The sequence below is a fragment of the Doryrhamphus excisus genome, linkage group LG11, assembly GCF_037039965.1.
Source record: "Doryrhamphus excisus strain RoL-2023G ecotype Guam linkage group LG11, RoL_Dexc_Guam_v1.1, whole genome shotgun sequence".
Lineage (NCBI taxonomy): Eukaryota > Metazoa > Chordata > Actinopteri > Syngnathiformes > Syngnathidae > Doryrhamphus > Doryrhamphus excisus.
In genome coordinates, this window is record NC_136367.1 from 20,959,094 (window position 1) to 20,986,759 (window position 27,666).

Here is a 27,666-nt window from a genome sequence, read left to right on the forward strand (position 1 = left end):
TAACAATTAGCATTTGAATGCTAGCGATGGCGTTCTGAGACGTTCTGTACCCAAAAGGCAGATAAAGTCAGCCGTTGCACAAGTAAGTTATGGACTTGCTAAAACGCCAAAGTCAACCACAAAACAGCAACCATTTATTGATCATTTTATAAGAAAATACGACACTGTAAATGAGCGATGTTCGAAGCGATCACTTCCGATTATTACCTTGTGGTACGTGCGGAAAATACGACTTATTTTAGTACAAAGTATATTTTGGACAATAAATATGTACTGTGTGTAGCATGCAACTGTTTGATGACTTTGCAGGTAACCATCAGAAACTAAATCTAACAGAATGTTTACACTCATAGCAGCAACGATGCTCCTCTAATGAGGCTGACGTGCGATAATAAGCAGACAAACCGCTACTGCCAATCGTAAGACAGCTTGAACACTGACGGCAAAAAAGAAGCAACATTGTGGAAAAGACATCAAAGTTCCTCCACTATAGAGCAGGACCTTATGGTGAACCCAGCTCAGGAGAAAAGCTCGGAGATGCTCACGCAGTTGTTTGCCTTTTATTGCCCCCAGATAACAGCGAAGGGAAGGGAAGAGACGCAGAAGGATGCTTTGCACACTTAAGATTTTGACATCTACATCGGGATCGCTCTTTCTCTATATCAAAGGGGCCCGTCACACTCGGGGCCGGATATCAACAACAATATGATATTTATTTCCTTCTTCGTTGCTGTGGGAGATATGTGTTCCTTGTGGATGGGCGTGCTCCGTTCAGGGACTCATTTGATGCCATGCGGGGGCCGTTGGGTTTATTTGAGGGGCTGACAGATTGATTGTGTCATCCCCTCTTTTAATTTGGGATGTAGTAGTTTGCCTGGCAACTCCTAAGAGGAAAATAAATAGTTTAGATGGGAGCAACAAATACGTAACGACGAACCTTTTCAACCGTTTCTCTTACAGTGTGCCTTTTTGCAGCAAGCCGATAAAAAGTGTCTCCCAAGCTGCACTTTGAACACCCCTACCGTATGTATCATCTGCATAGCTTATTTGGGTGATTTAAAGAGATTGTGTGGAACAAACCTGGCTCTTTGTGTGCTTACAGCGTGCAGCAAACATTAAAGTACTCACCTTAGCGCAATGCCGACCTCTAGCGGTCACTGCACGTAACTTACACAATCAAAAAGGTCATGAAATCGCATCTTGACAAAATTATAAACAAATAAATATTTTAATTTATTACACTATCTCAAACATCGGGTCCATACAAGTAACATTATATTTAGCTTTGTTTTGCACATAGAACTAAAAGTGTGATACAAAGGATACAGAACAATTAATGAACTGCAGAAGAATTAGAAGCAAATGTGTGAAGCCATACCAATTAAGACATGACTAGAGGCTCTACAGCTGCACTGTACGGTAGAAAAGCAGGCACGGTTTGTATTTGGTTCCATAGTTTGTTCCACTTGAGTTCAGGGATCAGGAGGAGATGGAGCCGTCGTCTTCAGCATCAGTTGAGTCACATTCATCAGCAGATTCGGTGAGAGCCGGGTAGGGGCGTGGCTGGTCCAGGTTGACATAAGTGACATTGAGACTGATGTAGTGTTCTCCCTCGAGGCTGGATAGGATCGTGGTGACGGCCGACGCCAGCGTAGCAAAGTTAGGCCGCAACTCTGGATCGGGGTCCCAGCACTCGAGCATAATGCTATACCTGGAAAAAGATGGACTGTCTGAGTCGTTCAGTTGCATCATTTTAACTCATTAAACTCATTAACTCGGCTACAAATAATACATTCATTCAAACCTTTATGGGATCTCCCCCAAACACTGGGGTGTCAAACTCGTTAGTTTATGATAATCCATCGTATCTAAGGATGGCTTCTCTTCTTCTAATGGTTAGTTTTGAGGCGACTGAAAAGTCCAATATGAGATCTGCAGGGTCTATTGCTATGGGGGTATATGAAGTTAATGTCCGTTGTGGTCTTGACTGCAGGGACTATCTGCAAGGCCGCATTGCAGTGCATAATTGGCAAACATGATTCCCAGGCTTCCATGGGCGATATAGAATGATGGGGTGTCTTGAGTTTGACACATTTGATCAAAGTGATGATTATTCTGTTTGTGTTTGCCTTTACACACAGCAGCATGTTCGGCTTGGGGCCGCAGTTTGGCCAGCGGCGGCTCTGCTGAGGTGAAGAGACTCGACAAATATTCACGGTAACGTAGACCAACTTTCCATAGCCCCTTAACTGAAGTCGGACGTGGAACAAGATGCAAAGTATAGATGGCTCATCTATTGTAATCTAACGCACACAATGAGATTTGTCATTAGAATATTTTCTAAAACTGCAAAAACAAGTTTAATAGTAACGTTTCTCAAGCGTACGTGTTTCTGGTGTAAACATTAACCTCAACACATCTCCTCTAACTGTGCTGAAATACCAAGTGGTGGACAATTTACAGATTTCACATTGCTGAGTCATCATATGCGCACTGTGCCGGTTCAAAGCTACCCTTCTGGAAACTAAACATTATTCATCCTAGTCCTAAGTTACTACTAACCCTGCACGAACACAGCCAGGAATCATCGTCAGACTGATTCAGAAAAGTAATCTGATTTTTTATCGGTGACACTTACAAAGGGCCAGGGCAGTACTGAGGCTGGGGGAGCCTTCTGCCCTTCAGTAAGTAGTGTGTTATGTCATAGGGGTCCACTTCTGGGTAAGGGCTCGCTCCTCTGGTCAGCATCTCCCACATCAGCACACCAAAGGACCACTGCGTCAGGAGGACACACAAAATATGGACTAATTGTATTGCAATTGAATGCAGCGTTGATTATCATTTTTGTTATAAATTTACTTCAAATTTTATTAAACATCCAGAAATCCAGAAGCAAACATCCTAGCTTTAGCTTTGTAGATCACAGGTTTTCAAAGTGTAGCACAGTCTATGAAAACCTAAAACTATAAACTTAAACTATAATAAATGGTCAAATAAGATGACTCAGATTCATGACTGTACCTACCCACCTACCCACCTACCTACCTACCTACCTACCCACCTACCCACCTACCTACTTGCCTACCTACCTACCTACCTACCTACCCGCCTACCTACCTGTCACTCATGGCTGTCTCGCACGTCCATGCACGTATGAACACGCCAAACACAGAAAGCAGTCTCAGAGAAGCAACCAACAATTTGCAGTTATTAAGTGGTGATACATTCAATGACAGCTAACATGAGTAGCTAAACTTTGCCAAATGCCTATCAATGTCAGACCAGGAAGAGGGCAAGTCAGCACCTTAGCTTTATTTGCTCACCACATCGGACTTTGAAGTAAATTTCTGCGTCCGTAGACTCTCGATGGCCATCCATTTGACGGGTAGTTTTGCCTTTCTGTGGTCTTGGATACTGTAGTACTCCTTATCGAAAACATCCCTGGCCATGCCAAAGTCTGCCACCTTGACTGTGTAGGACTCATCCAGCCTGAGACAAAAGGCAACATCACATGTGGCGACACCACGTCGGTGGAGGAATGGAGTGTTTGTGTGACTCACATGCAGTTGCGTGCCGCAAGGTCTCTGTGAACAAATTTCTTCTGAGCCAAATACTCCATCCCCTTGGCAACCTGCAGCCCGAAGCCGATCAGATCCTTCACAGTGGGGTTCTATGTAAAAGCCAGAATAAAAAACAAATTAAGAAGGGGTTAAGGTGTTTCATCAGTACGTGAATCAGATCGGGAATATCCACTCTTGGAACGCTAAAGTCCCACCCTCTTTTCGCAGCGTATGAAATGACGCAAGTCCCCGTGTTTCATGTAGGGGAGAACCACCAGCGGGAGACCTTCTTGTGGGAGAAGGATGCCCAGCAGAGACAGCACATTGGTGTGATGGAACCCCTTCATTATGATGCCTTCTTTCAGAAACTGCTCCACCTCCTCCACGTCTGTTATTCCTGATGGCACACGGACTTTTTAGTAGGAGTACAACTCTTGAACAGTACAGATGGTAAACGAGTACCGATGACTGACTCACTATTTAAAGATTTGACAGCACAGTGTATTTCTCTGCTGTTGTGGTCAGTGAAGTAGCCATGATAGACTGTTCCAAAATGACCTGCAAGAGAAACCCAAAAAAAAGCACAATGGCAGAGAACTTGCCAAACTCGCTATACTCTCTTTACAGTACATCCCCGTCTTTCCCAGAAGGTACGTTCCACGCCTACCAGCAAATGCAATCAACGGCCACCCATCCTTCTTTTATTCCTCTTATCCTCAATTAGGTTGTGGGGGCATGCTGGGGCCGATCCCAGCTGCCTGAGGCGGGTGGCCAGTCAACGCGGGGCACATATCCAATCCAATCCACTTTATTTATATAGCACATTTTATAAACAGTTTCCAAAGTGCTGCACAGACTCGTATAAATATAAATAAAAAGTAAAAATAAAATACAATAAAGGTACAAATTGAATTTAATCCAAAACTAAAAGATCAAATAAGAAATAAAATAGTAAAATAGATATATTAAAAACAAGAAGCAAAGCAATAAAAGTATATAAAAAAATAAAACCAATTAAAATAAAAAGAAAGAACTAAAAGACACAGAAGCATACGACTCACTCCGAGTTAAAAGCCAGAGAATAAAAGTGGCTTTTAAGACGAGACTTCAATGTTGGGGGCCTTTTTTACTTGGGAGGGGAGAGAGTTCCACAGCTTGGGGCCAACCACACAAAAAGGCTCGGTCCCCCCTGGTCTTAATTCTCATCTTGAGCACCACAAGTTGGAGCTGGCCCTCGGACCTCAATGACTGGAGAGTAAATTTGGATGAGGTCCGAGATGTATTTGGGGGCCAGCCCATTCAACGCCTTAAAAACAAACAATAAAATCTTAAAATCAATCCTAAAGCCAACAGGCAACCAATGCTTGGAGGCCAAAATGACATCCAGACAAGCAACCTTTTACGGCCATACTCGTACCTACAGACAACCTAACAGCCTCGCTCTCGTAGACCCGATCTACTGTCTCATTGGTGCCACCCCCATAGGTGCTCACTGCTAAATAATATAGATGATGGATGAAGCGCACACAACTGTGGTGTGTTCAGGGACCGCTGGAAAAAGTGCAAAATCTCAAAAACAAAAAACATTGAAGCATAAAAACATGAGTCGGTGTGGTCTGGCAACAGTGGCAGACTCCAAAATGGAGAAAGGGCGGGGGTCCACTGTACTATAATAGTATTTTTTGTTTTACCTTTGCCAATGATCCGATGGTGCTGCACGATCAGCATTTCAGCAGGAATGAGAACATCCTTCACTTCCTCCAGCAGCTCCGGCCTAAAACTGGAAATGGAGATTTTCTCTGCCGCCATGAGAGGGGTGAGGGTCACGTCTATGCTGCTTGCAGCGTAGGCCAAGCTGGGGAAGGCCACGGACCCAACCATGGGAGTCGGAGGATTGAGGGACACTACTAGTGAAAGCACAGACATTTATTAAGGACAGAGAAAATGGCACCACAGCATGTCTTGGGGGGTCTTGGCTAGAATGGCACCTCTCCTGTAGTCCCCAACGGGTGACATCTCCACGCTATTTGACGCGGAACGGCTAGCACTGTGAGCCAAACGGGTCTCCACCATGGAGGCTGAGAAACATTTCACAACATTGTTTTAATTATCAACCACCGATGAGGAGAGCAGACAAACATAGACAATGAAACACCAAGGATGTTCTGGTTGGAAGAGCTGCGTAATTCACCAGCAGCTATGCAGCTAACTGCTGCATAAACAGGTCTGAACAAGGTCCAAACAGGCTACCTTTCTTTTTCTTCCGCAAGTGCTTCATGACAACGAAGGCTAGCACGGCCCCGGCCACCAGAGCCGCTAAGATCCCCAGCACTATCCCGACCATGTAGTGGTTGCTGACCCGGATCACGGTACCCACATTGTGGACTTGTCCGTTAATGGAGATCTGGAACGAAGAGTCATCATACATTTTAAATAAAGGCTTTTCATTGCAACGGGAAACCATTTTTAAATATTCATCCCAGACTCAAGATGAATGCATTTCCTTACTTGTATATACTGTATGGGTAACAAATACTCTCCAGGGTATATGTACTTCATCGTGCCTAATGTATGCAGCCATCACCCTACAAGCCTATGGCCCCCCTAATGGCCCGACCGTAACACATGCACGTGATGTAATGTATTCAAACATGAATAAAGTATTTTTGGTATTTCATTCCATTTTTGCACTGGTATGGTTTTACCATGTACAGGAAAACTGATCTTATGGACCAGCGGTTTTTCAATCCAACATGGTGAAATGTCCAATTTCCCATACGGAACATATTTCAAGTGAGGGACAGACTGCCTGAAATCAGCCCAAAAGGCCAGGCATTCTGTGATACATGTATAATGTACAAATGTATCATTTCCGGTGACTCGGACCCGGTACATGAGAGTCCAAAGGCCAGTCCGGGGGTCATTTTCAGCTTAAATTAAACTAATTGGCTTTGTCACCTATAACACAACGCTTATATGGCTTATAGTTAGGGATGTCTGATGATTATCGGCCTGATATCAGCATAAAAATGCAATATTGAGCTGATTTTTTTCCCCGATCATTAAAACTGATATTAAAAAAATGCTTTATACAACTCATACTGTATGTGTTCATTCCACCGCAGGAGGTATATCATGTTGCACATATCAGTATCGCAAAATTGACAGTTGGACAATATCGGCGTATTGGTTTTTGATGAAAAAGCCAGTATCAGACATCCCTACTTATAGTACAATATACTGACCTGCATTGTATTGGTTTTTGCATCTTTTTGCTCATTGGGCGATCAACAAATGACAATAGTGGCGATATGGACCTTTTCTATAGTCAACTTTTGTGAGCCAATGTCGTTGTAGTATCTATTAATAATTAATTAATATATAAATTAATATAAAATATGGACCTTTACATCACAATTATGTATGAATCATCGTGTTTTGAGCGTACAATAAATAGACTGTACAGAATTTGTGGTGCATTTCAGGTAATCATAGAAAGCAGTATCCTGACCAACCTTTACTGGCAGCCCCTCGCCGGGGATTGTTATGTTTTTGGGTATCCTGCAGGTGATTTCATTGTCCAGGACTTTAGCATCACAATCGACGCCCGCCACCGTCATAACGATGGTCATGCAGGAGCTCACCAGGTTCAGTTTCTGATGCTGCGGAAACCAAGGCAAATCGAAACCATGATATCGGAGAAGATGGATCAATTACATATTGATCCATCCTTACATGGAGTGAAACTTCATCAAACCCGGGGTACAAATGCAGCTCATGTCCTTCTGTTTCAAAAGGTATTGGTCGGCCGTAGGGGTGGTAGGAAAACTCCTTGTTCCAAAGTCCCTTTGCACCATCCATGTCGAAAGAAAGCTCTCCTTCTTCTGACTCATCCCTTGGGAAGACAGGAGTGATGCATTCCATCCTCTTGGACGAGGCCTTGCTGATGCACTCCTATACGCAAAGGAGCTCATACTTTAAGGCATACATCCATGTATTACTACAGTACTACTACATCGTACCCGTGTCACAGGCTTCAGGTGGCTCTCGTTGGGTTTAAAGCGGATGATGGTCCGATAAACAGAATCAAGGTTCTCTCCTTCGATGGCTATTTTCGACCCCCTGGAATTCATACAAATATACCAAATGATGACATTTCAATGACTGGAATTGAAGTTCTGCCGGTGCCACTACCTTTACCTGTCAAAGCTGCAGTCGGGCAGCACGGCTGTAATCTTTGGGTTTTCTTTGTAGTAGAAGACCTTTGTTGTGACCACAGGAGACTTGTCAATGAAAACACCTAGAGGGACGTCCCGCACCTCTGAGATGGGCTGGGAGCGGCAGATGATGGAGGACATATTGCCTTTAGGCTCTGTGACGCTGCAAAGAGGACAGTGAATGGGAATAATCAGAATGAAATCATAGAGAGCCATCGTGTTTTGCATGTCATAAACATCAATTCTAGTTTATCCTTCCTATATCATAAAACCGCTCTGGGAACACTAATTTCCATAAGACTCGTAACCGGGCCGGGTGAGGTTCCCCGTGTTGTGCCAAATTAAGCCGCAGTCTCCACTCCTAAATTCCTACATGAACGCATCAACTATGTCAATCTAAAAACAACACAATAGATTTTCATACCTCACAATTGGGCACGGCACATCGTCGAGTGTGACTCTCCTTGTGGTTCCGGCATCCAGGTGAGCTCCGGTTATTGTGATCAACGTGCCGCCAATGCGAGGCCCGTAGTTGGGTTGGATTTCGGTGATGTTGGGAATCTGCAGAGGAGACGTTAGGATAAGTTATGACATATTTACAGGTTGATGTGTTGCAGGTAATAGTCAGTTCCCAGCCGTCAGAGCCTTCTCTGCTGGCCATAATTTTACCAACTTAAATTACAGTACAATATTTGTTCCCTGGAATTGTATTCATTTGTTCCCATCAGTCCGTTATATTCATTTTGTTGTGCCGTGGCTGTACTTTGCGTGTATGGTACTTTTTTGTCCAATCACATTTCAGCTTTTGTGTGTTGCCTTGTCAGTGTCATCTACCCAAGGCCTTCAGAATCAGGTGTGCTGGCCTAAATGGGCTGTTTCTTATAGTTTCTTACACTGACGTCAACCGTCAACACTGACAACACTGTTGATGCTCGAAGTTACCAGTGTGCTTGAATGCATCACCACATGATGACATGAACAGTGGAGCTCAATTAATAAGGAGACAGACTTGGTGTTGTTCATCCTCCTTTGTGCGTCATAACAACAAATAAATGAGTTTCGTTTAAAAACTGTATTTTGTGTTTGGTTGTGTTGTCATTGATTAACGTTTATATTTGTTTGATGATGACATTTACCTAAGTGTATCAGGAAGGGGGCAAACACTTTTTCACACCACTGTATGTCTATATACAGTATATAAAATGTTATTAGATAATAAATATTACTTCTGTATAGAGGTCAGTAGTTGTTAAGAGACGATATAGTATTACTGATGGTTTGTATACTTGTGACATGATACTGGAGGTATTAAGAGGTGGCTTGGGTCCCCACTGGAGGCCCAGGTACCAAACGCACCGCCCGCCACTGGTTACCAGAAATGTGAAGCCTGGCATTTCTGCCTTCCCGTCAATAGAGTAGCGTCCCTCCAACTTGCCCTCATGCACTTCCACTGTAATGGTGACTGGCTTAGACAGGTCAGTGGCGCTGGAGCGAATCTTACAGACCAGGCTAAAAAAAACACACAACATGGCCGTGATTATATTATACAAGGTTATACTACTGGCTTTACAGCTTGTTATACATGGAAAAGAAATACAGTATGTACCTGAACTTTAATATGTTCAGGTACAGGTACAACAAAAACACAAGTTTGATGATATCAAGTATTAAAGTGTATTAGGTACTGTACTGCAGAAGTTCAAGGACATGATGAAGGCTCCCTGAGAGTATTTGTAGTATTTGCTCTTGTGTATGTACTCACTGTGTGTTGTTACTCTTGACTGGAAGCACAGCGCATAAGGTCTGTCCCAGTCGTACTTGGTGGCTTCTGGACGTAATAGCGGGTCTTAAAGGGGACTGGAACTCCCATCCACACACCGTTAGCTCTGTTTGACCATCAGGGGGAGCAGTCCGTGGAAAAAACTGTGTCAATAAAGCAGAATATGTAGCACTACTTTGAATTAAATCATGTGTATTAGTTAGAAAACCGTTTCTTTGAAAACGGGGTCTAGAACTAGCCTGACCCCGGTGATCCCAGGTGGGCAGGACTCATTCCTCCACCGATTAGAGCACTCGCTCTCCCATGAGCAGACACCCGAGCACCAGCCACAGCCCATGAATTTAGGGGCCGTCAGACACACGGCGCAGGTCAGGAAGTGTTGACAGCCGGGTCCTCTCTGGGGAACCTGAATCATCTGGAAGAGAGATGATTGTTTAACTCAATCAGAGGACAAAGACTGCTTCCTGGTATGAACCCAAATTAGGCCGTGGCTTTAGACCGTTCTCTTTCCTCAACATCATGTCGCATTCAAACTCATTTCACGGAACTTCAGAGGCAATTCACATGAAACCTTACTTCGGTACGAGGTGCATTATTTAAAAAAAAAACAAAAAAAATGTATTTTGGAAAGCAGGAAGTGAACAAATGTAACAGTTACTGATTGTAAAAGTACCAAATGGAGGGGTAGGATTTAATAAGCTTTGCTTCTTCCTACTCCTTTTGGACATGTGGAACTGGGAACTGATTATGGGATGCACTCAATTGTAATCTGATGCATGTTCAAATGAAATAAAACCATTACCATTACCATTAATCATAAACAGTTGACCAAAATGGAAATCAAACCCTGGTCATATCGTGCCATTAGATTAATCCTGGTTCTGATGTTACAGCCCCTCCAACATACAAGCATGCACTCAGGCTCTCCAAAGTGCGGCCCAGGAGCCATTTGTAGCCGTCAGACGTTTTTTATTGGTCTGTGGCACAATCTAAAAACCTTGGTTCAATCCTCCGTTTGACATCTCTGTGTGGAGTTTGCATGTTCTCCCCGTGCATGCGTGGGTTTTCTTCGGGTACACCGGTTCACTCCACCATTCCAAAAACCTGCTAGCTTCATTGGCCACCCCAAATTGTCCATAGGTATGAATGTGAGTGGGAATGGTTGTTTGTCTATATGTGCCCTGTGGAAGTTGAAATCATAAAAAGTCGTTATACTATGAGAGACAAACGACACAAAATAAAGTTGATGTTCAATAATTAACGTTACCGATAATCATCAGCCTGATAAACATAAAAATACGATATCGGTTGCTTTCCAACATATCAAAGGAGCCCCTGCATCCTTTCATTTGTCAGTATGCGGCCCTCGCTGGAAAAGGTTTGGACACCTCTGCACTCCAGCAACTCAAATATATATATATAATATATATGTAGGTATATAATAAAAAACTATTGATTCTTCTTGACTTTCTCACTGAGGCCTACAGCATCATTCAGTCACACCCTCCACCTATTTATAAATGTAATGCCCACTGTGTTGGACGGTTGTTGCCCCCGTAAGCGTATGGTGAGTATTCTGTACCTTGTCTCCAACCACAAACAGGAGATACTCCGACGAGTACACCGCAGCAATGGATGAAACCCTCTGGTTCTCCACCAAAGAGTAGTTAGCAAAGATAATGGGACTTGATCTTGTCAGCACGAGCTGCGAACACAAACACAAAATATGATGGGAACAGGACAGGACATATTGCATCACCAGATTGCATCACTGAATAAATGAGTGTATTGTACCTGAAGTAATCGACCGGTGGAGGTGCCGATGTGGGCGACGGTCTTGTTGTCAATTGTGGTGACCAACAGGGAGGTGAGAAGAACATTTGTCATCTGTCGGTTGAATAGGTCCACTCGGTAGTACGGCTTGGAAACCATTGTTGGATGGTCTTTGCATGTGGCGTTGTTCTCCATGCTCTGGTAGAAAGGCCACAAGTACTCGATTCATTCATTTCTACCACCTCAGCAGATCACAGGTGAATTGGAGCCTATCCCATTGGAATTTATGATATTATTACAGAAAGTTTGCAGTGTACTGCAGCTATAGAGACACAGTATTTCAAATACTGGATGACAAGTGATAATAATAATAATAATAATAATAGACCTTGTGTGTTCTTCCTGAGTTAACCTAAATGTTAAAAAAATACATTTGTGACGTGATTGGCAACATTGCTGTTGTGATGGAATGAAAGATTTTTGTTGGCCAGTCCCGCTGGCAGGTTATCTACCGTTGAGCTCAGCGGCCAAAACTAACAAGAAGACCTCAAGAGGGGGCTAAACCCTGGAGCTCGGTGAAAGCGTACATTTTGTTGTCTTTTACTCGTGTCGAGTGCCAAACCAAATAACTGACTGACACATCACTGCAAGCTGAAAAGCTCAACATCTCTTGGATTTTCGATAAACTAGCAGTAGCAGGAGCAAAACAAACAAGAATCACAGCAAAAACAGAAGCAAAGCCTGAATGACTGTAATTGAAGTATTGCTTCTCATTCAGTTAGATTAATTAGGCTTCCTGTGGGATCTAACTAGCAACCATTCAGCCAAGCCAGAGAAAAGCAACATGCTAACCGCTCAGCATTTTTAGTAAGCTAAAGTCAGGGTGTCACGAGACACCCGGTTAAAGACCAAGACTGGGTCTGTGTAGAGAGACGACATTATAGCACTACTTTTAAGAAAAATGACAATGTACTGCAATGTATAAATTTAATTTCTAAATATTACCTTGCATTGTTCCTCACAAGGCAACACTCTTTTTCACTCTGTGTGTATGCTAGCGGCCCCGCCTCCACCCACCGAGACTGGCAAAAGGGTTCACTCCGTTTATGCCGTTGTTCTATGGAACACACGTGGCAAGGTGCTGAAACCGATGCACAGAGTGAACCCTCGAAAATCCCATGCTTTTTTTTATACCGTATTTCTTGTGATGTAGTCACAAACTGCTGAACTCTCTTACATAATAGCTACGCCATTTTGTATCCCATGGTACTGGACGTCTTGACTCACCTCATGAGGACAGCTCTCACAGGGCTGGAAGTGGCAGAGCCCCCTGGAGAGTTGCTCCGGTCCGGAGTTACAGCAGTCGTCCACCCCAACCGCGATCGCTTTATTCACGTTGTCCATAGGGAAGGCGCAAAGGGCTGAATCATGCTCGGTGACTCCGCTGTCGTCGGTCACAGCAAAAACCCCGTAGAGGATGTCATCCTCTTCCTCCGCTCCCAACTCCTCCGCTAGCTCCCTGCCTGCTTTGCCAAAATGGGCTGCCTGAACCACATTGTACACCACATCCTTGTAGGGTTCGCTGACCGCATTCCTCCTGCGCCGTTTGGGTTCAAAGCGACACTCGAGGATGACCTCGCGGTATCGTCTCATCTCCCATTCATTGCGCGGCAGACGGCCGAGGCGGGTTTGAAAGGGCGATGAATCCTGATCCGGGCTCTCTCTTTGAACCGACAGGAAGTAGACAAACTCCTGAGTGAAAAAGCTGTACACGTATTCAATATGGTAAGTCCTCCTCAGCCCAGGAAGGACGGTCAGGCCGCGAACGTCACTGTAGAAGCCATCCTCCGTTGCCAGCGGTCGCCGCACCGATATGGACTTCCTGCCGTAGCGCTGAGTTACGCTTTCGTTGACAGTGGTGGCAACAAAGAAGTAGACCGTCTGACCCTCTTCCACCATGGTGACTTTGGTGCCGAGAGGGCTGGCCACACAGTCAGGACAGTAGGCGGCAGAGTTGGAATTAGCCCGGAACAAACACTTGGAAAGAGAAGGTGGCTCTCCGTTAGCGTTGAGTTGGTGAAAGTAGCATACGCCATATTGGGAGCTTCCACAGGAATACAAGTACATAAAGAGAGTGTCCAACAGCAACACCTGATTGTTTGTGTCTTCCAGGAAATTGGGGTCTTTGTCAATTTGACACTGATCGCAAACCTGACACTCTGGACTTCCCACGGGGCCGGTGCGAAGCCCCCACGTCTTCTCCAAGCTTCTGTTGACCGCTTCGATCACATTCTGAGAAGCGACGTACACCTCCTGGTAAAGTGAGTTGTTCACGATGTTCTGGATGGGGCCCCGTGCTTGGAAGAACGGCATGGTGTAAACCACTGAGAAGTTGACCGGGTTTGGGGCCAGTGAGGGACAGCCGGACGAGGCCAAGGTCAGAAGAGTCTGAAGCCAGACACATGTCCCCCACTGGGGGGTCCAGTTGACCATCACCACCCTGGGGTGCTCGGGGGCCGGCAGCACAGAAAAACAGGGTTACCTCCAGGTATGACGTCGGGACAAAAGCATCTTTAACGCCAGCCAATGATACCTGCAAAGTTAGGATGGACAAAAGGAACAATCACGTTCAATCTTCACAATCTTCATTAGACTTAATAATTTATAATCTTGATGTACAAGTAATAATCGATTAATGGATTAATTCAATATACAGTAATCCCTCGTTTATCATGCTTAATGGGTTCCAGACCTGAGTGTGATAAGTGAATTTCTTTATTTATAAATGCAATATTGTCATAGTTATCTCTCCACTTCTCCACTATCAAGATGCCGATGAAACAACATGGTTATTGCCCACAATAAATTGTGCAGTTTTTAGTGTAAAGCAGTCAGTATCTGCTGTGACCATCATTTGCTCCAAATACCGTCCACGCTTATTCAGAGCATCCCTAACATGCTCAATGGGTGACATGTCGGGTGAGTATGCTGGCCATGCAAGTACTGGGATGTTTTCAGCTTCTGGGAATTGTGTACAGATCCTTGCAACACGGGGCCACATTATTATCATGCTGCAACATGAGGTGATGATGGTGGATGAATGACACAACCGGCCTCAGGCGCTCGTCACAGTATCTACTGTACCTGCTTTCACAATGCCATCAATACAGTAGTCAAGTAAGTACATTTTTATGATGAGAAATGCTTAATTTTGGCAAAACAATGTGGAACATTAGATTAAATATGTATATGTTATGAGTAAGGATGTCCGATATTGGCTGTCCAACTCTCAATATCCCGATACCAATATGTGTAACATGACATATCTCCTGTGGTATAAAGCATTATATAAATATCCGAAAATCATATTGACCGATATTACATTTTGATACTACTAATTATGGGTACAGATAACCATTAGACAACCCTAGTTTGGAGTAATAATAGGCAACTTATTGTGTGGTGTTCTATGCCGTGTAAATAATACCCAATGTGCTTCTACTGTACAAAGACATACTGTATTCATTTCATAAAAGTAGTAGCATGGAACTACACAACACTGACATATGTTTATCCACTCTTCCTAACTATCTTAGTCAGTTTGTGGTACCTTGAAATGTATTTATGAAAAGACACGCCCAACGCCGCTTGTATTCTTCCAACTGACCACCATGACTTATTGCTGACTAGTTTGCCAAAAGTAAATAATGACAAGACAGTCGTGGATAACCTTGGCAGGAAGTCACGCTAAGAACAGCTTGATTCACGGTTTACTACCCTCAGCGAGCCGTACCACCATGACTCTCAGTTTGATTGTGTAAATATTACCTCACATTGTTTGTAGTGAATCAGACATTTATTGTACTTGTGTCATTTGACTCCCACATTACTCTCGAAAGAGAACATCATGTGAGGTTGGTTGTGTTATCAGTACTAAGTATGCCTTGCCAATGAAATACTGTGATACTGTCTGGATGTCTCGGTACTGCACGTGACGCATGTTCCTTATTTGGAGCTTGAAAGTAGTCTCCATCACGAGCAGACATTACCTGGTTGATCATTAACCGGGTGCATCAGTTAGGCTGCACTCACAAACCCCCGGCCTCTCTAGTTGGCATTCATGTCACAACCGCTACGTGCCCTGCAAGGGAAATGATGTCCACGGACCGATGGTCTGACAAAGTCTCAATGAGACGGCTTGTCTGATCATGTCAGAGCATTTCATCAGGTTCCGATACTTACGTCAGCAGCAAAACAAACCTAAAAAACAAAAATACTTTCTAAAAATACACGTGGAAGGTACACAACTGGTGCGTTACATTTTAACAGGGGAAAGTGAGTTTTTGGGGTGGTGTTTAAGAGCAAAGGGGACACGAGGGATCCGATTACGTCACATTGCTCATGTTTAATAAAACATGGCTGAAATTGAGAAGATGCAACGAGTCTCTAATTGAACATGCTGCTATGAAAGCAGCAAGTTCCTAAACAGACAGCAACTTAGCATGCTAACGTGGATGATTTGTAACTAATCGAAATGCAACAATGACAACAATAGGTTCCTTGCTGCTTGTTTGGGGTGGACAGAACGATACAAATACACGTGGTATCAATATGGGATTGATACTAGCATGATGGGATGAATATTCCTCACATACGAATATCTGTATTTGTATTGCTTTTTGTTGTTTTCATTGTTATTGAGTATGTTTGCAATCGGAAAGGATAAAGATCACGTTGTAATATCTACTCGGACGTTGTAAGGATGGTGAGGTGGTGAAGCAATCATCTCTTTATTGCTACTGTCGGCTGCAAATGCGCCACAACAACATCAGCAAACTCAACTGCTCTTCAGATATAGTACAATACAAAAGAAACACAAATTCGATGTACGTCACAGTCTACAAACGGAACTTGTTCGTTCGTTCCCAAGGACCATGTGTAGTAGTTAGTGAATAAGGTAAAAGGAAAGCATATTATTGTGGTTGACATTAGTACATTGTTTTATTTTGCTGTTTTGAATAAAATGGATAAACAAGTTTTGCTTAAAATCTTTGTTCTGTGTCTTTGCTTAATTACGACCAATTTTCAAAGAAAAGGTACTGGGACTAGTATTGACTTGATATCAGGGCCATGCCAAATGTTGCAGGATTGTAATAAAGTCAAGGAAGATGCATTCACTGGGCTTTGAGAAGGTCAGATGATTATTATTATTATTATGTTAGATGTGCTGGTCCCCAGGTCAGGTATCGATCAAGTGGAAGTCAAGCAACCCAAATGAGTACAAAGGATGCGGTGTGGATCCACACAGATGGCTGCCATTTATTTATCCACTTGGGAAGGAATGATTTAATTGTAAAGTATTTTTCAAAGTCAGCTTCGACATGGCTCTAAGAATAAGACAACTAGCTAGTTTTATTATTGCACTGGTTTTAACTAATAGTTAACTAATTGTTTTAGATGGTTTTCTGCTTGTTTACTTCAGCAGAACCATGATTGTTTTATACGCTGCCCTCGACATAATAGGAATATTCTAATTACTGCACAAACCTGAACAACAATATCTATAGTACTTCCGTGAGGTGCTCATCAAGTTTATTGTGTTAACTTTTCTACATATTTATGGTCATAATACTTAATACAGCAATGAAACCGGTATATATCCAGTAGTTTTAAAAAAGGAAAGACACCTTACCCACACAGGTCGTTTCCCGAGTGATGTGAACTCTTTCGTCAGATGAAAAGTGCGGTAAAAGCTCAAAGTGTTTGGCTAGAGAAGACTGGTCTCCTTGAGGGCTGGTAGATGTATTAACCTGGAACCTGCAACCTGGATTGCTTTCTCCACTGTTGGACCGACCTTGGTTAGCCTGCTCGCCCCTCCTCCCTGCCCTGCGTGGTGTTGTCGTCCACTCGATGCCATGCTGGTGCAAGGGAGCCAGGGCCGTACCTAGCCATTGGGGGGGCCCTCGTCATCTTTTTATTTCATTTATACGAAACGTTGACTTAGTACACTTTTTTCCTGCTTTTTAAATGTTACAAGCTATGTGTTAGCTTAAGTTGCTATAGTTTTATACACCCCCAAAAAACTATTTTACATATTATCATCTAACAATTGTGTCTAACAATTTCCTTAAAAGTCCTTAAAATCTTCCTGGGGCGAGGGTATTACTACCTAACGCTTTTACTGTCATTGATAAGAACTTTAAGACACATTTAATGTAGTTTACCGCTTGAATACTTACGAAGCATCACTCAGCTTCATCTGAGGAAAACTGCATTCTCCTGGGCTGACAGTGGGGGTGCTGACCTAGCATCTCCATGCGGGGTGTCTGTGAAAAAGGTTGATAAAAGCTGTTTGGTTCCCCTTTCGATTTAAAGCTCGTACTACTATTTTCTGGTCTTAATTCCTGTTCTTGAAACTACATCATAATTCATAATCTATCACGATCGTTTCGACAGCTCCCCCTCCATTCTCGTGCAATGGACTATTCCATGTTGCTGTGCACGTTCAGATTGAATCATAACAATTAAGGTTATTATTTGCACCATCCTAACAAACTTCTCGTTACTGTACAGTACAATGCAGTACAGTTGTACACAATTGTAAAGTACAACCACTATTCAAAAATACCCTTGTCAAACCCAACCACAACTACTGTATCTTTGAGTTTTAACACCTTTGCATCTGATGAAGAGCAGGCAGGTGTACCTAATGTAATGTACAGTTTCCTTATGTTAACTTGTTTAGGAAACAAGAGTATGTTTTATGCAGGTTCCCTGGCAAGAACAGTTTGGCAACAACAGTTTCAGTGTCATTCAGTCTTACTGCAAAATAAAGCATGATTCCGGTAAGATATTTTAAAAAGAAGTATATTTTTATGCTATAGTGCAGCTGGAACTAACCTGCACCATAAGAGCAGGGAGGGGGGGGGGGCAAGGCAGGCAACATGTGGGGTCCCAGCCCAGTTGACATTTGAACTTAATGTTGAACTGTTGATGAATTTTTCAAGCAGGCATAGAGAAGCTGAGAGTAACGCTCCATGAAAAGATCAATTTACTGAAATACAAACTGATGAAAGCTCAACTCGTCAATTCAGTAGCGTTTAAATTAAAAACACACAAAGCAGATTAGTACCCTTCCATTAAGACGATGGTTTCATAAAATAAACACTGTAAATTCAGGACAATTCTTTAGGGAGTGCTTTTTTTTCCTTCAAGGATATGCACGGAGGTAAATTGTCATCCACGCTCGTCATCGTTAAAGGTCATCCTGTGCAGACAACACAACAGGACTGCGATAGCTCATGCCACCGCGTAACTCAGAGCAAAAGAATTCCAGTTATTATATTTTAGCACTGAAGCCTGTTCAATTCTAGAACAGTTTTTTGTGGAATGGTTCTAACAGTATATAAATGTCATCATTCATGATGGGAGATACTATAGTGTATATAGCATGATGCTTTCATTCATACTAAAAAACACTTTTAAAACAAGCAGCTAAAAAGAGCTGTAATTTACTATCATACAATACCTGCTTTGATCACATAACTGTGAATGAATTTAGCGGAAACCAGACGTGCATAGCCTTGACACCCAAACAGACACCGAATGTGTGCGTCATCGCAGGTCATTGTGTGCAACGTTTGTGCAAAGAAGCCTCAGTAAGTGAGATGACTCAAGATGAACAGGCGATCCTCCTCCTTCCTGATCCATTTCAGCAGTTTGTTGACAGCAGAAATAGCCAACGCCTTTGTGCCCAGGGGACTGAAACACATGTAAAGCTCGAAGCCGCTTGTCACCTACGGGGAGAGTGTAGGGAGAAAAAAAAAATTATTTACATGCTACAGTACATCTTGTTCAAATTTGGGTCTGCATTGTCACCAGGTTTTTTGTCTTTTGATTGACAATTTCAGTTACAATGTTAAATACTGATGAGAAATTAAAGTTTATTGCTTTTAATGATGTGTACTCACATTATTATCATGAAAAAAGTAATGTTGACAATATTTATTTATAATTTTATTAGCAATAATTTGTCGGCCAATTATCATTCAGGCAAAGTGTAGCAGCGTAACAGGATTACTTGTCAGCTATATAACGGCTGCGTGCTAGCGATGGTAGACTCTAAGTTACTGTATATCTGTCCCTTGAGAAGATAGATATAATAAAAATATAATAAAAAGGTTGCCGAAATGTGAGCGTCGTCAACACATCTCTTACCCAGGCCATCATGTTTTCAGTTTCACCACAGCGGTAAAAGTAGCGTAAGGGTCTGGTGGGATGGTGCAAGTAACTGTGAAGGTCCTGGTACAAACCCATTAGCCTCTCCTGCTCTTCATCTGACTGGTACACCATAGGGAACTCTGGACTGGTGGCAGAAAACAAACCCATTAGCTTTAATTGACTATTCTGAGGCAATATTATTCAGTGGTTCTTTCACAGTGACCCATAGTGGGAAAAAAAAACAATACATGTTGATAAGCCCACCTGGTATATAGTCCAGAGCTCTTGGATTTGTACAGGAAGTGTCTGAGTTCTGGAATGCCAATCTGTGCCAAAGAATAGCTGGGAGACTTCAGCCCCTCCTTCAGGGCTTGATAGGCACTGCGTTTACTGACCCTGTCTAGAAACTTCTGCTTGCACTCGGACATGTTAAAAAAGTCCTCTCGATCCGTTGAGACTAGAATAAGACACAGCTCGGACTTGGGCTCCAGGTAGGAAATATGAGCATGGAAGAATCCTGCAGTGTTGAACTTGGGCAGACAGATCGGTGTCCAACCTTCACCCTCTCGAAAAGATGAGGAGGAGCCAACGAGGTTGAAGACAAGGTGCAAATCTATATGGTGCAGGAACTGGTCCTTTTTCCTAACCAGAGTGACCAGGCGGTCTCCTGCCAGCAGAATGGAGAAGACCAGGTTTTTGGATTTGGCAGCCTGCAGGCTGGACGAGATGACGTCCCTGGAAGAGCTGGGCAGAGGCAGGCAGGTGACAGCGCTAAGCAGCAGGCCGGGGTCGTGGTCCAGCCGATACAGCAGGTTGTCGGTGAGATACTCTGAACCAGCCAGTAAGCGCCGCAGGTCGTAGTTCTGCTTGTGCTGGAAGATGTGGTTGAGCTGGGTGAGGGTGAGGAGGCTAACGATTTGGTAGTAGACATACTGCAGCTCCCTCAGAAGCTCCTTGTCTGATTGACAGGTGCGGGAAACGCCCACCAGGACCAGCGGACTCTTGGTGAGGAAAACCACTTTGCATCCATCTGATGAAAGAGGTCACATAGTCAGGCCTGCAAACGTTGACATTGGCAATGTTTGCGATGTCATTCAATTCTAAAAATAAAGTCAGTTCAACGATAAATTCCCAAAGTGTATTGATTACACAACATTTAGCAGTCGAAACCAAAACATATTTCTAATGTCCGCTATTTCTAGGCCTATTTCTGCTCATTTGCATAGACACTTCCTTTTAGCAACATTGTGTTTATTGAGGTGTAACGCTAGCTTTCATGTACTCTGAGGTCTTGCCTGATGTCCCAAAGTTTGGAATTTTAGAGGCAGATTTTTCCTGAAGATGTTGACCAAATACAGATCTGTGTGCGTTGAACAACAAAAGTTCCACTGTATTTTTTGTTTCATAAAATAAGCGTTTGTTCTGACCTGCGTGAATAGAGCGAATGATATTCTTCTCAGCCTCAACAAAGGACACGAGGGCCATCATCACACCCATGGTGCTGGACAGAGCCTCCTCTGTGCCATAGCGGGTGTAAATTGGCTTTCCGGCCTCGCTCAGCACAAACATGTGCTTTTTGTGGCTTCTCCATGCCTCGCTGGACACATCCTCCTCTTTAGTTCTACAGTCTGATGGAACGTTATGTTGCTCCTCGACTCGTTCATCTCCCACCAGCGCTCTGATGCCCTCTGCGCAGTCTCGAGATCCGAGCACCTCGGCATCTTCAGCCTCAGCAGTCAGATCCTCAAAAGACCGTGCATGAACAAACATGGCACTCTTCTGACCAGCACCTGTGTGAACCAGAGTAAGGCTCAACGTACACACAAGTACCATCTCAATGAGCAAGATGCAGAAAACTGGGAAAAAAATGAACAGTAATTTCTCACAGAACAAATGTTAACAATTGTCGACAATTAATGAGCATAAAAACAAGTTAAACTACATGGTGCTGCGTGGCAGGCAACAGCTTGTCTGTGGCAACCCAACACGTGAACGCTTTCACCCCAAGTTAATAAGTGACAATGTCATTTAGTATGCATGTTTCTTCATGGAACAATGGGTACTTTTCCCTGCAGAAACTACTGTTCCTTGTCAATGCAGGAAAAGCACAGGTGGAAACACTGAACACTAACATTAACCAAGGATGACTGTTCCTTCAATTGTTCCCATAAAGCCTGTCAAGAGACTGAGCATGCATAATAGCGCTGATCCTGTATGCCACCATCTTTAATGGTTTGAATAATATGCAAAAGCCTGCTGCGTATTAACATTTAACATTGTGACAACTGCAAATATTGGGATGTGTAGAAAATTGTACTTTTAATCAACAATTTTTATTTAGGATTTACTTTGACAAGGCAAATTAATTGCAAATTAAGTACAGATGCTGGAAAGTTGAGGCTTGATTCCAAATGCGACATCTGCAGCTTAATGTTAGACCGCCTCACCTGGTTCTGTTCCCTCCACCAGACCCGGTGTGGGACTGTCAGACCTCTCGGAGCGAAGACGGTCCACCGGTGCCAGGGTACCGTTTTCCCATGGCACGGAATGCCTTTGGCTGTCTCCATCCATCACTATTATTGGCAGTCCGGATGCATACCTTGGAGAAAAGTCAACTTCAGTTGTTTTTTTTTTAACTTTTAATATGCCCAGACCAGAGCAAAACACAACCAGCCAAACAGTGTTGTTGCCACTTTGTTGTTGCATTTTTCTTTTACTTTTTTTTTTTTACCCTACAATGTTTATGTGATTCAAATTCACAGCATCCCTACACAGCATCATAGAATGGGGAATTGGTTGTTTCCTTTTGAAGGTACATAAACAGGGCAAAATATGACATTATTATTATTATTACACCTGTTTAATGACAGTTTCGTTTTCACATTAAATGTATAGATCCTAATGTCAATCAGCTTAACACTATGAAAATGATTTGATTGTTTGTACACACCTAATGTTATGGCCAGTGAATAACCTTCGTCATGACTCACTGCTGTCACTCCCAGCTACGGTTAATAAAGGTGTGAAGTGTGAAGACAGCACATAAAAATACTTAGAAGTGTTAACAAAAAACTAAAATACGCAATTCATTGTTTTCCACACCGAAAAAACGTCAGAAATGAAAATGACCTGACAGCTAATGTTAGATTAGATTCGATCACAAGTTGGCGAACTACTGTAGTGCAGAGTTATATCATTGTTTTGCTCCTGATAAAGCACTTGAAGAGTTAATTGAGTTTTGGATTTTTTTTTCTTTTTACAAATCACTACCTTTCATTCCTTTCGGTTTCTTCAAACATCCACCGCTGACAACTTGTTTGCAGATAATAGTCTCACTTCGTCTTCGTTTTCTGACGTTCGTCAACATGCCTCTGCCCGGATGCGGAAGTAGGGACATGAACTTCTCTTCCCTAATCACGCGAGAGATGCGTTCGAGAAGAAACAGCTGTCACACAAAATAGTTGTTGTAATATGTGTTGATTATGATCCGTAATCCGGCTTTATTAACGCAATTACAGACTAATTATAGTATCATGTAAAATATATATTGTAAACAAAATTAGGAATGCTAACTGTACACTTTCTTCAAAATTGTAATCTTCCTGTTGATTTTAACTTTAACCAAACGAAATACTGTTTACGAGGACCCCTGAACGCACCATGTGGGGTGGAGCTTGTGTTTGAACGTACAGCGGGGAAACATAATGGCGTAACGTCGACGTGTTATATATGTGGTGATTAACTAACTGCATTTCGACAGTCAACATCAATATTCCAAATGGCACGCACATAATATTGATAAGTGCTTATTACGGCGGATGGTGCAGTAACATAACGTTCTCAAGTATGGCGACCGACCAGTGATCGGGCAATTAGTGGTCGTAGCTAAACGTGTTAGCTAGCTGTTCTTTATCATGCTTCTCAAATGCATGCCGCCGTGTATGATATACGTATATGTATGATAGTCTATACCTCACCGCGGTTTGCCAACAGTAACAGAACGCTTCGCTGGGAATTAGGATGCCTATTCGAGCTTATTGTACAATTTGCTCCGATTTCTTCGATCACTCCAAAGATGTCGCCGCTATCCACTGCGGCCACACTTTCCATCATGACTGGTAATGTCATCTAAGAAGTTGAATATTTCTTAATACAAATATATCTTTTTGATTGTGAAATTCTTCCATCTTCTGTTAGCCTGCTTCGGTGGTTTCAAACAGCCACGACAAAAACATGCCCGCAGTGTAGGAAGCAGGTAAGGACGGTCCATCAGCAGACTCCTCGTACTGCTTCAGTGAATGATCTAATGGCTACTTCATCGTACAGGTCAGCAACAGGCACATTATCAGCAAACTCTTCTTTGACATTGGGGAGGAAGAGAGTTCAGCAGACCCTGAATCCTTGCAGGTACCGGTCCTATTGTTTGATGAGGAGCAATACATATTTACGTATGTCCTTTTGACCAAAGTCCCTGTGTGTCTCCGCTCTCATTTTCAGAATGAGCTTGACAGACTGAAGGCCCTTTTAAGCTCTAAAGGTAACATTTAAATTGTTTTGTGAGGTAATGAAACCTAGACACTGAAATTTCACCAACTTAAATGATGTAGAAAGAGACTGGCGTGACAAACAGAAAACAGTGGATGGTCTTAAGGACACTGTGGACAAGCAGAGGAGAGACTTGGACAGCATGCGGAAAGATGTCGTCGAGAAAGAGATGCTGTGTTCTGCTCTCAGAGTATGCAGTCTGTTGAAACACATTTGGTTTAATAATGCAGTCCTCTTTGAGTCCGTAAATACTCAGTTTTTCTTGTTGTCTAACTTGACTTCCCAGAAACAAATGACCTATCTGGAAACGCAACATAATGACGCTCAGGCTGCAAAGGATGAGGCCCGCAGACTGAGGACCAAAATGAAAACATATGAAAGGTAATTGCAGTCCAACTCATTAGCCTGACCAGATAAAATATATCGATGTGATTATTGTTCTTCTAACAACACTGTGCTCACGCCGCTGGTCTGGCTCCAGCCTGGATGTTTTATTACAAGGTCAAAGATCAGAAGTGGAGTCCATGATTACAGACATGGGTGTTAGTCAGGCTGCTGTGGAGCAGCTCTCCATCTACTGTATCTCTCTGAAAAAGTAAGTGGAAGGTCTTCATCAAGCTTCTTCAACGAGAGCCGAGGTCTCATTGGATGTAAATGTAACATAGTGCATGAATTCCGTTCTTTTCAGAGAGTATGACAGCTTAAAAGGAAGCCTGAAATCGTCTAACGACATGTGCGAGAGGCTGAGGAGGGAAGTGCTCACCTCCAACAACAAGGTTCCACCACACGAATGATCACATTTCTGGTTGCTACGCTTGTGTTTATGTACATTATGTCACACGGGTGACTTACATTTCAGCAAATATGAGACAACAGTAAAGAAACAAGTTCTATAATGTAAAGTAGTCAGCGTACAGCTGAGATGACTGTGTAAATTCTCTATTCAGTAAGTCAACTGGGGCTGCAACAAATTATTTTATTAGTTGATTAATCTGACGCTTGTTTTGATTAATCGTGCAATCGCATAGGCATTAGACTTAAACTAAACCACCTACAAGGGAGCACAGAGTGTGGCTCTTTAAAAAAAAAACAAAAAAAACCTTAGCATACATTTGCACAAGTAAACACATTTTTTGCACAACATGAACATAAGATGAGTGCCACGAAGGGGAAAGGGAAGGTGGAGATCCCAGCATGGCCAGCAGCCAGCTCTGGTGCAACCTGTGGTCCACGTCCCGCCCGCACCAGGGGGAGCACCATAGCGCAAAGGTGTTCCCCGAGGTGTTTGAAGTTCCCCAAAAGGTGCCCAATCTTGGAGCCTCAGTTCGCAGGGTGTGATTGCAATGGCACAGCGGTTGCCATGGAGATGTCCGTGGATGAGCCCGGACGTGGTTGAGCCCAAACAATAGTCTAGTTATTTTAAGGGTCTGTAAATGTACAGTTATCGAAGCTGTACACTGCTTACTTTACACTGCATCAAAGTGCTGTTTATTTCGTGTTGTCCCATGAAAAGATATAATATACAATATAGCGGTGTCCCGATCAGACGGGTGAAGGGCGTGCTCACTTTGGTGACCTGCTTTGCTTTGCGTGTTTTATTCAGTTACAAAAAGCCTCGACGGAAGTGAATCAAACAAAAGAGGACATGAAATCGCTGCAAAACGATCTGGCTACTGCGGACAAAGAGATCTCTGTAAGTCACTGCAACAGAATCCTACACGTGACGGGCTCCATGTTGGCAAGAGTACACGCACACGTGTACTGTATGTTCACTCAGAGTCTGAAGAAGAAGGTGGAGTTCCTGCAGAAGTCCCTGAGCACGCCGACACGGACCAACGAGGCACTCAGTCGGCTCATCTTTGAGAGGTGAGCGCGCTCCTGTCCGAACACTTCCTCCTGTGTGCTCATCCGTGCTCTCGGACCCTCTCAGCCCGGCTCCCATGGAGCTGAAACAGCCTCACCTCCACCACCCAGTAGGCGGCGATGACATTGACCTCAACATGACCTATGAGGTAGTCACCCCCGATGACGTGGCCAAGAGACCAATGAAGGCCCCATCCAAGAAGATGCATTTACACCATCAACCGTATGTATTGTGTGTGTGTGTGGTTGAATAGCTATCTTACATTTCAGCCGCCATTTTATCAATATATCTTCCAAGAGACAATACCGTACTAATGAAACTTGGTATCTTGGTGTCAATACTTATTTAACTAATACTGCCTTAATCCTCCAGTTATGTTACACTGATGAGACAGTAGCCACCTCAGGTAGTACTATCCAGAAACCGGAGTCTATAGTATTATTATGTTGACTATATTGGGTGACCATAGAGGCATTATTTCTTATCTAGAGGGCTGTAATGATGTTAAAAACCGTATTTTGAAGGTTGTGAACAGGTTAATGAATAAGGAACCATACGTCTGGAAGCAGTTAACCACCGCAATTATCCCTTGAAGATAATACCCTTAAGTTGTTGTTGAAATGTGATACTGTACTGTATATTGTATTGATTTGGTCCAAATAGCCAGATTACACAATTAATGACTGCTTGAAGAAGGACGTGTAATCATTAAAAATGCTTCCATCGCCAGGTCAAAACATGACGAGAAGGCTTCATCTTTGAGCAAGGTACGTCCCATATCGTGCTTCACGTGTGTCTTTCCACATCCATGGACCAACCGGAGCGTTTTGTCACTCAGGCCAGAGAAGATGCGTCCGTGGATCCTTTTTTGAGGAACTCCCTCCTCTTCAGAAAGAAGACCTTTGGGAGCATGTTGGACCCCCAGAGGAAGTTTGGAGCCGTACGTGCACACGAGCACAGCCGCCACGTCCGCTCCGGCATCTCCTGAAACGGTCATGACCAAAGTTACTTCTCATTTCAGGTGAAAAGTGGCTACGATGGATTAGGAGGACGGACCAAATTCATCCAACCTGTATCCTTCCGTTAATCCGGCTTGTGTCGTCTTCCCTTCGCTGTACGCGCACGGAGGAGTTGACTAGAAATGAATATGTCGCCATCTCGTTGAGGTCAAAGCGGGGAAGCGCAACTTTAGCTGCCGAGGTGTTCCTTAACCTCGCAGTCTCCGCTGGCAGAGATCCGCCCGCTGATGAAAGCTAAAAGGAAAAAGGTGAGCAGGCCCCCCCCCAAGATGCCAACCTGCCTGACGCTGGACAGCTTCCTTGAATGAGGAAGTCACCTGGCAGGATGCGGCTTGTGAAGTGTACGCTATTAGTTTTCACCTTTCACCCCCAACTATCTATTTAAAAACAAGTGGGCGACCACTTCCTGTTTTCTTTTCATGACATTAGCACATTTTCTTCTTGCTGTGTGTTTGCGTGGGAACGCTCTCAGCTTTTTCTTTTTCTTGGGGCGACTCTGAACTATTGGTATGGGAGACTGAGTGAGTGTATGCAGAATTTTCCGCCGTAGTCTTTTTTTGAAACAGATTCCAAGTCTGATGTATTATAGTCAAAGTATATTTTTTAGTTAAATTGTAATTAATAAACCAAATCCTTTTAGTGATGATGTGGAGTCTTCTTCCAAGTGAGGGGCGCTCTCCAACAAAAG

General features: G+C 43.3%; 3 protein-coding genes across 6 annotated transcripts; 1 reads left to right on the forward strand and 2 right to left on the reverse strand.

Moving 5' to 3' along the window:
- Positions 1 to 330: 330 nt before the first annotated feature.
- mst1rb (macrophage stimulating 1 receptor b) lies at positions 331 to 17,444 on the reverse strand. Of its 3 annotated transcripts, XR_013629370.1 has the most exons (22): positions 17,023 to 17,444; positions 12,618 to 13,923; positions 11,352 to 11,528; positions 11,140 to 11,262; positions 9,802 to 9,972; positions 9,540 to 9,700; positions 9,151 to 9,286; positions 8,202 to 8,338; positions 7,761 to 7,940; positions 7,583 to 7,682; positions 7,296 to 7,514; positions 7,076 to 7,222; positions 5,811 to 5,964; positions 5,549 to 5,638; positions 5,252 to 5,467; positions 4,038 to 4,118; positions 3,776 to 3,957; positions 3,561 to 3,670; positions 3,324 to 3,489; positions 2,639 to 2,775; positions 1,379 to 1,711; positions 332 to 884 (listed from the first exon to the last, which is right to left on the reverse strand). XR_013629370.1 is itself a non-coding variant. In XM_078794437.1 (21 exons), the coding sequence occupies exons 2-21, from the start codon at positions 13,821 to 13,823 to the stop codon at positions 1,480 to 1,482; spliced, it is 4,122 nt and encodes a 1,373-aa protein (XP_078650563.1). In that variant the 5' UTR covers positions 13,824 to 13,923; positions 17,023 to 17,444; the 3' UTR covers positions 331 to 1,479. The 3 variants fall into 3 exon arrangements, 2 of the variants coding, with proteins under 2 accessions (XP_078650563.1, XP_078650562.1); XM_078794437.1 differs by having other exon boundaries at positions 331 to 1,711; positions 5,252 to 5,464; XM_078794436.1 differs by having other exon boundaries at positions 331 to 1,711.
- Positions 17,445 to 18,342: 898 nt separating this feature from the next.
- Positions 18,343 to 22,946, reverse strand: mon1a (MON1 secretory trafficking family member A). 2 transcript variants are annotated; one of them, XM_058054069.2, is made up of 6 exons: positions 22,821 to 22,946; positions 21,998 to 22,149; positions 20,978 to 21,340; positions 19,815 to 20,580; positions 19,548 to 19,695; positions 18,343 to 19,126 (listed from the first exon to the last, which is right to left on the reverse strand). In XM_058054069.2, the coding sequence occupies exons 1-6, from the start codon at positions 22,847 to 22,849 to the stop codon at positions 18,986 to 18,988; spliced, it is 1,599 nt and encodes a 532-aa protein (XP_057910052.2). In that variant the 5' UTR covers positions 22,850 to 22,946; the 3' UTR covers positions 18,343 to 18,985. The 2 variants fall into 2 exon arrangements, with proteins under 2 accessions (XP_057910052.2, XP_057910118.2); XM_058054135.2 differs by having other exon boundaries at positions 22,854 to 22,937.
- Positions 22,947 to 23,214: 268 nt separating this feature from the next.
- Positions 23,215 to 27,622, forward strand: traip (TRAF-interacting protein). Its single transcript, XM_058054344.2, has 15 exons — positions 23,215 to 23,668; positions 23,748 to 23,805; positions 23,877 to 23,957; positions 24,048 to 24,087; positions 24,158 to 24,285; positions 24,382 to 24,476; positions 24,577 to 24,690; positions 24,784 to 24,871; positions 25,699 to 25,788; positions 25,873 to 25,961; positions 26,026 to 26,181; positions 26,690 to 26,726; positions 26,798 to 26,899; positions 26,981 to 27,031; positions 27,179 to 27,622. The coding sequence occupies exons 1-15, from the start codon at positions 23,571 to 23,573 to the stop codon at positions 27,284 to 27,286; spliced, it is 1,335 nt and encodes a 444-aa protein (XP_057910327.2). The 5' UTR covers positions 23,215 to 23,570; the 3' UTR covers positions 27,287 to 27,622.
- Positions 27,623 to 27,666: the final 44 nt, after the last annotated feature.

Coding starts and splice junctions, on each gene's coding strand:
- mst1rb (XM_078794436.1), bottom strand. CDS start 13,823: ATGGTCAACTGGACCCCCCAGTGGGGGACATGTGTCTGGCTTCAGACT. Junction 11,529..12,617: donor GTGAGAGCTGTCCTCATGAG/GTGAGTCAAGAC, acceptor CCTTTCTACCAG/AGCATGGAGAACAACGCCAC. Junction 7,515..7,582: donor ACCTGAAGCCTGTGACACGG/GTACGATGTAGT, acceptor CTTTGCGTATAG/GAGTGCATCAGCAAGGCCTC.
- mon1a (XM_058054069.2), bottom strand. CDS start 22,849: ATGTTTGAAGAAACCGAAAGGAATGAAAG. Junction 21,341..21,997: donor GGTGGAGGGAACAGAACCAG/GTGAGGCGGTCT, acceptor TGGTTCACACAG/GTGCTGGTCAGAAGAGTGCC. Junction 19,696..19,814: donor AGCTCTGGACTATATACCAG/GTGGGCTTATCA, acceptor TTCTGCCACCAG/TCCAGAGTTCCCTATGGTGT.
- traip (XM_058054344.2), top strand. CDS start 23,571: ATGCCTATTCGAGCTTATTGTACAATTTGCTCCGATTTCTTCGATCAC. Junction 24,872..25,698: donor TGCTCACCTCCAACAACAAG/GTTCCACCACAC, acceptor TGTTTTATTCAG/TTACAAAAAGCCTCGACGGA. Junction 26,182..26,689: donor ATGCATTTACACCATCAACC/GTATGTATTGTG, acceptor TTCCATCGCCAG/GTCAAAACATGACGAGAAGG.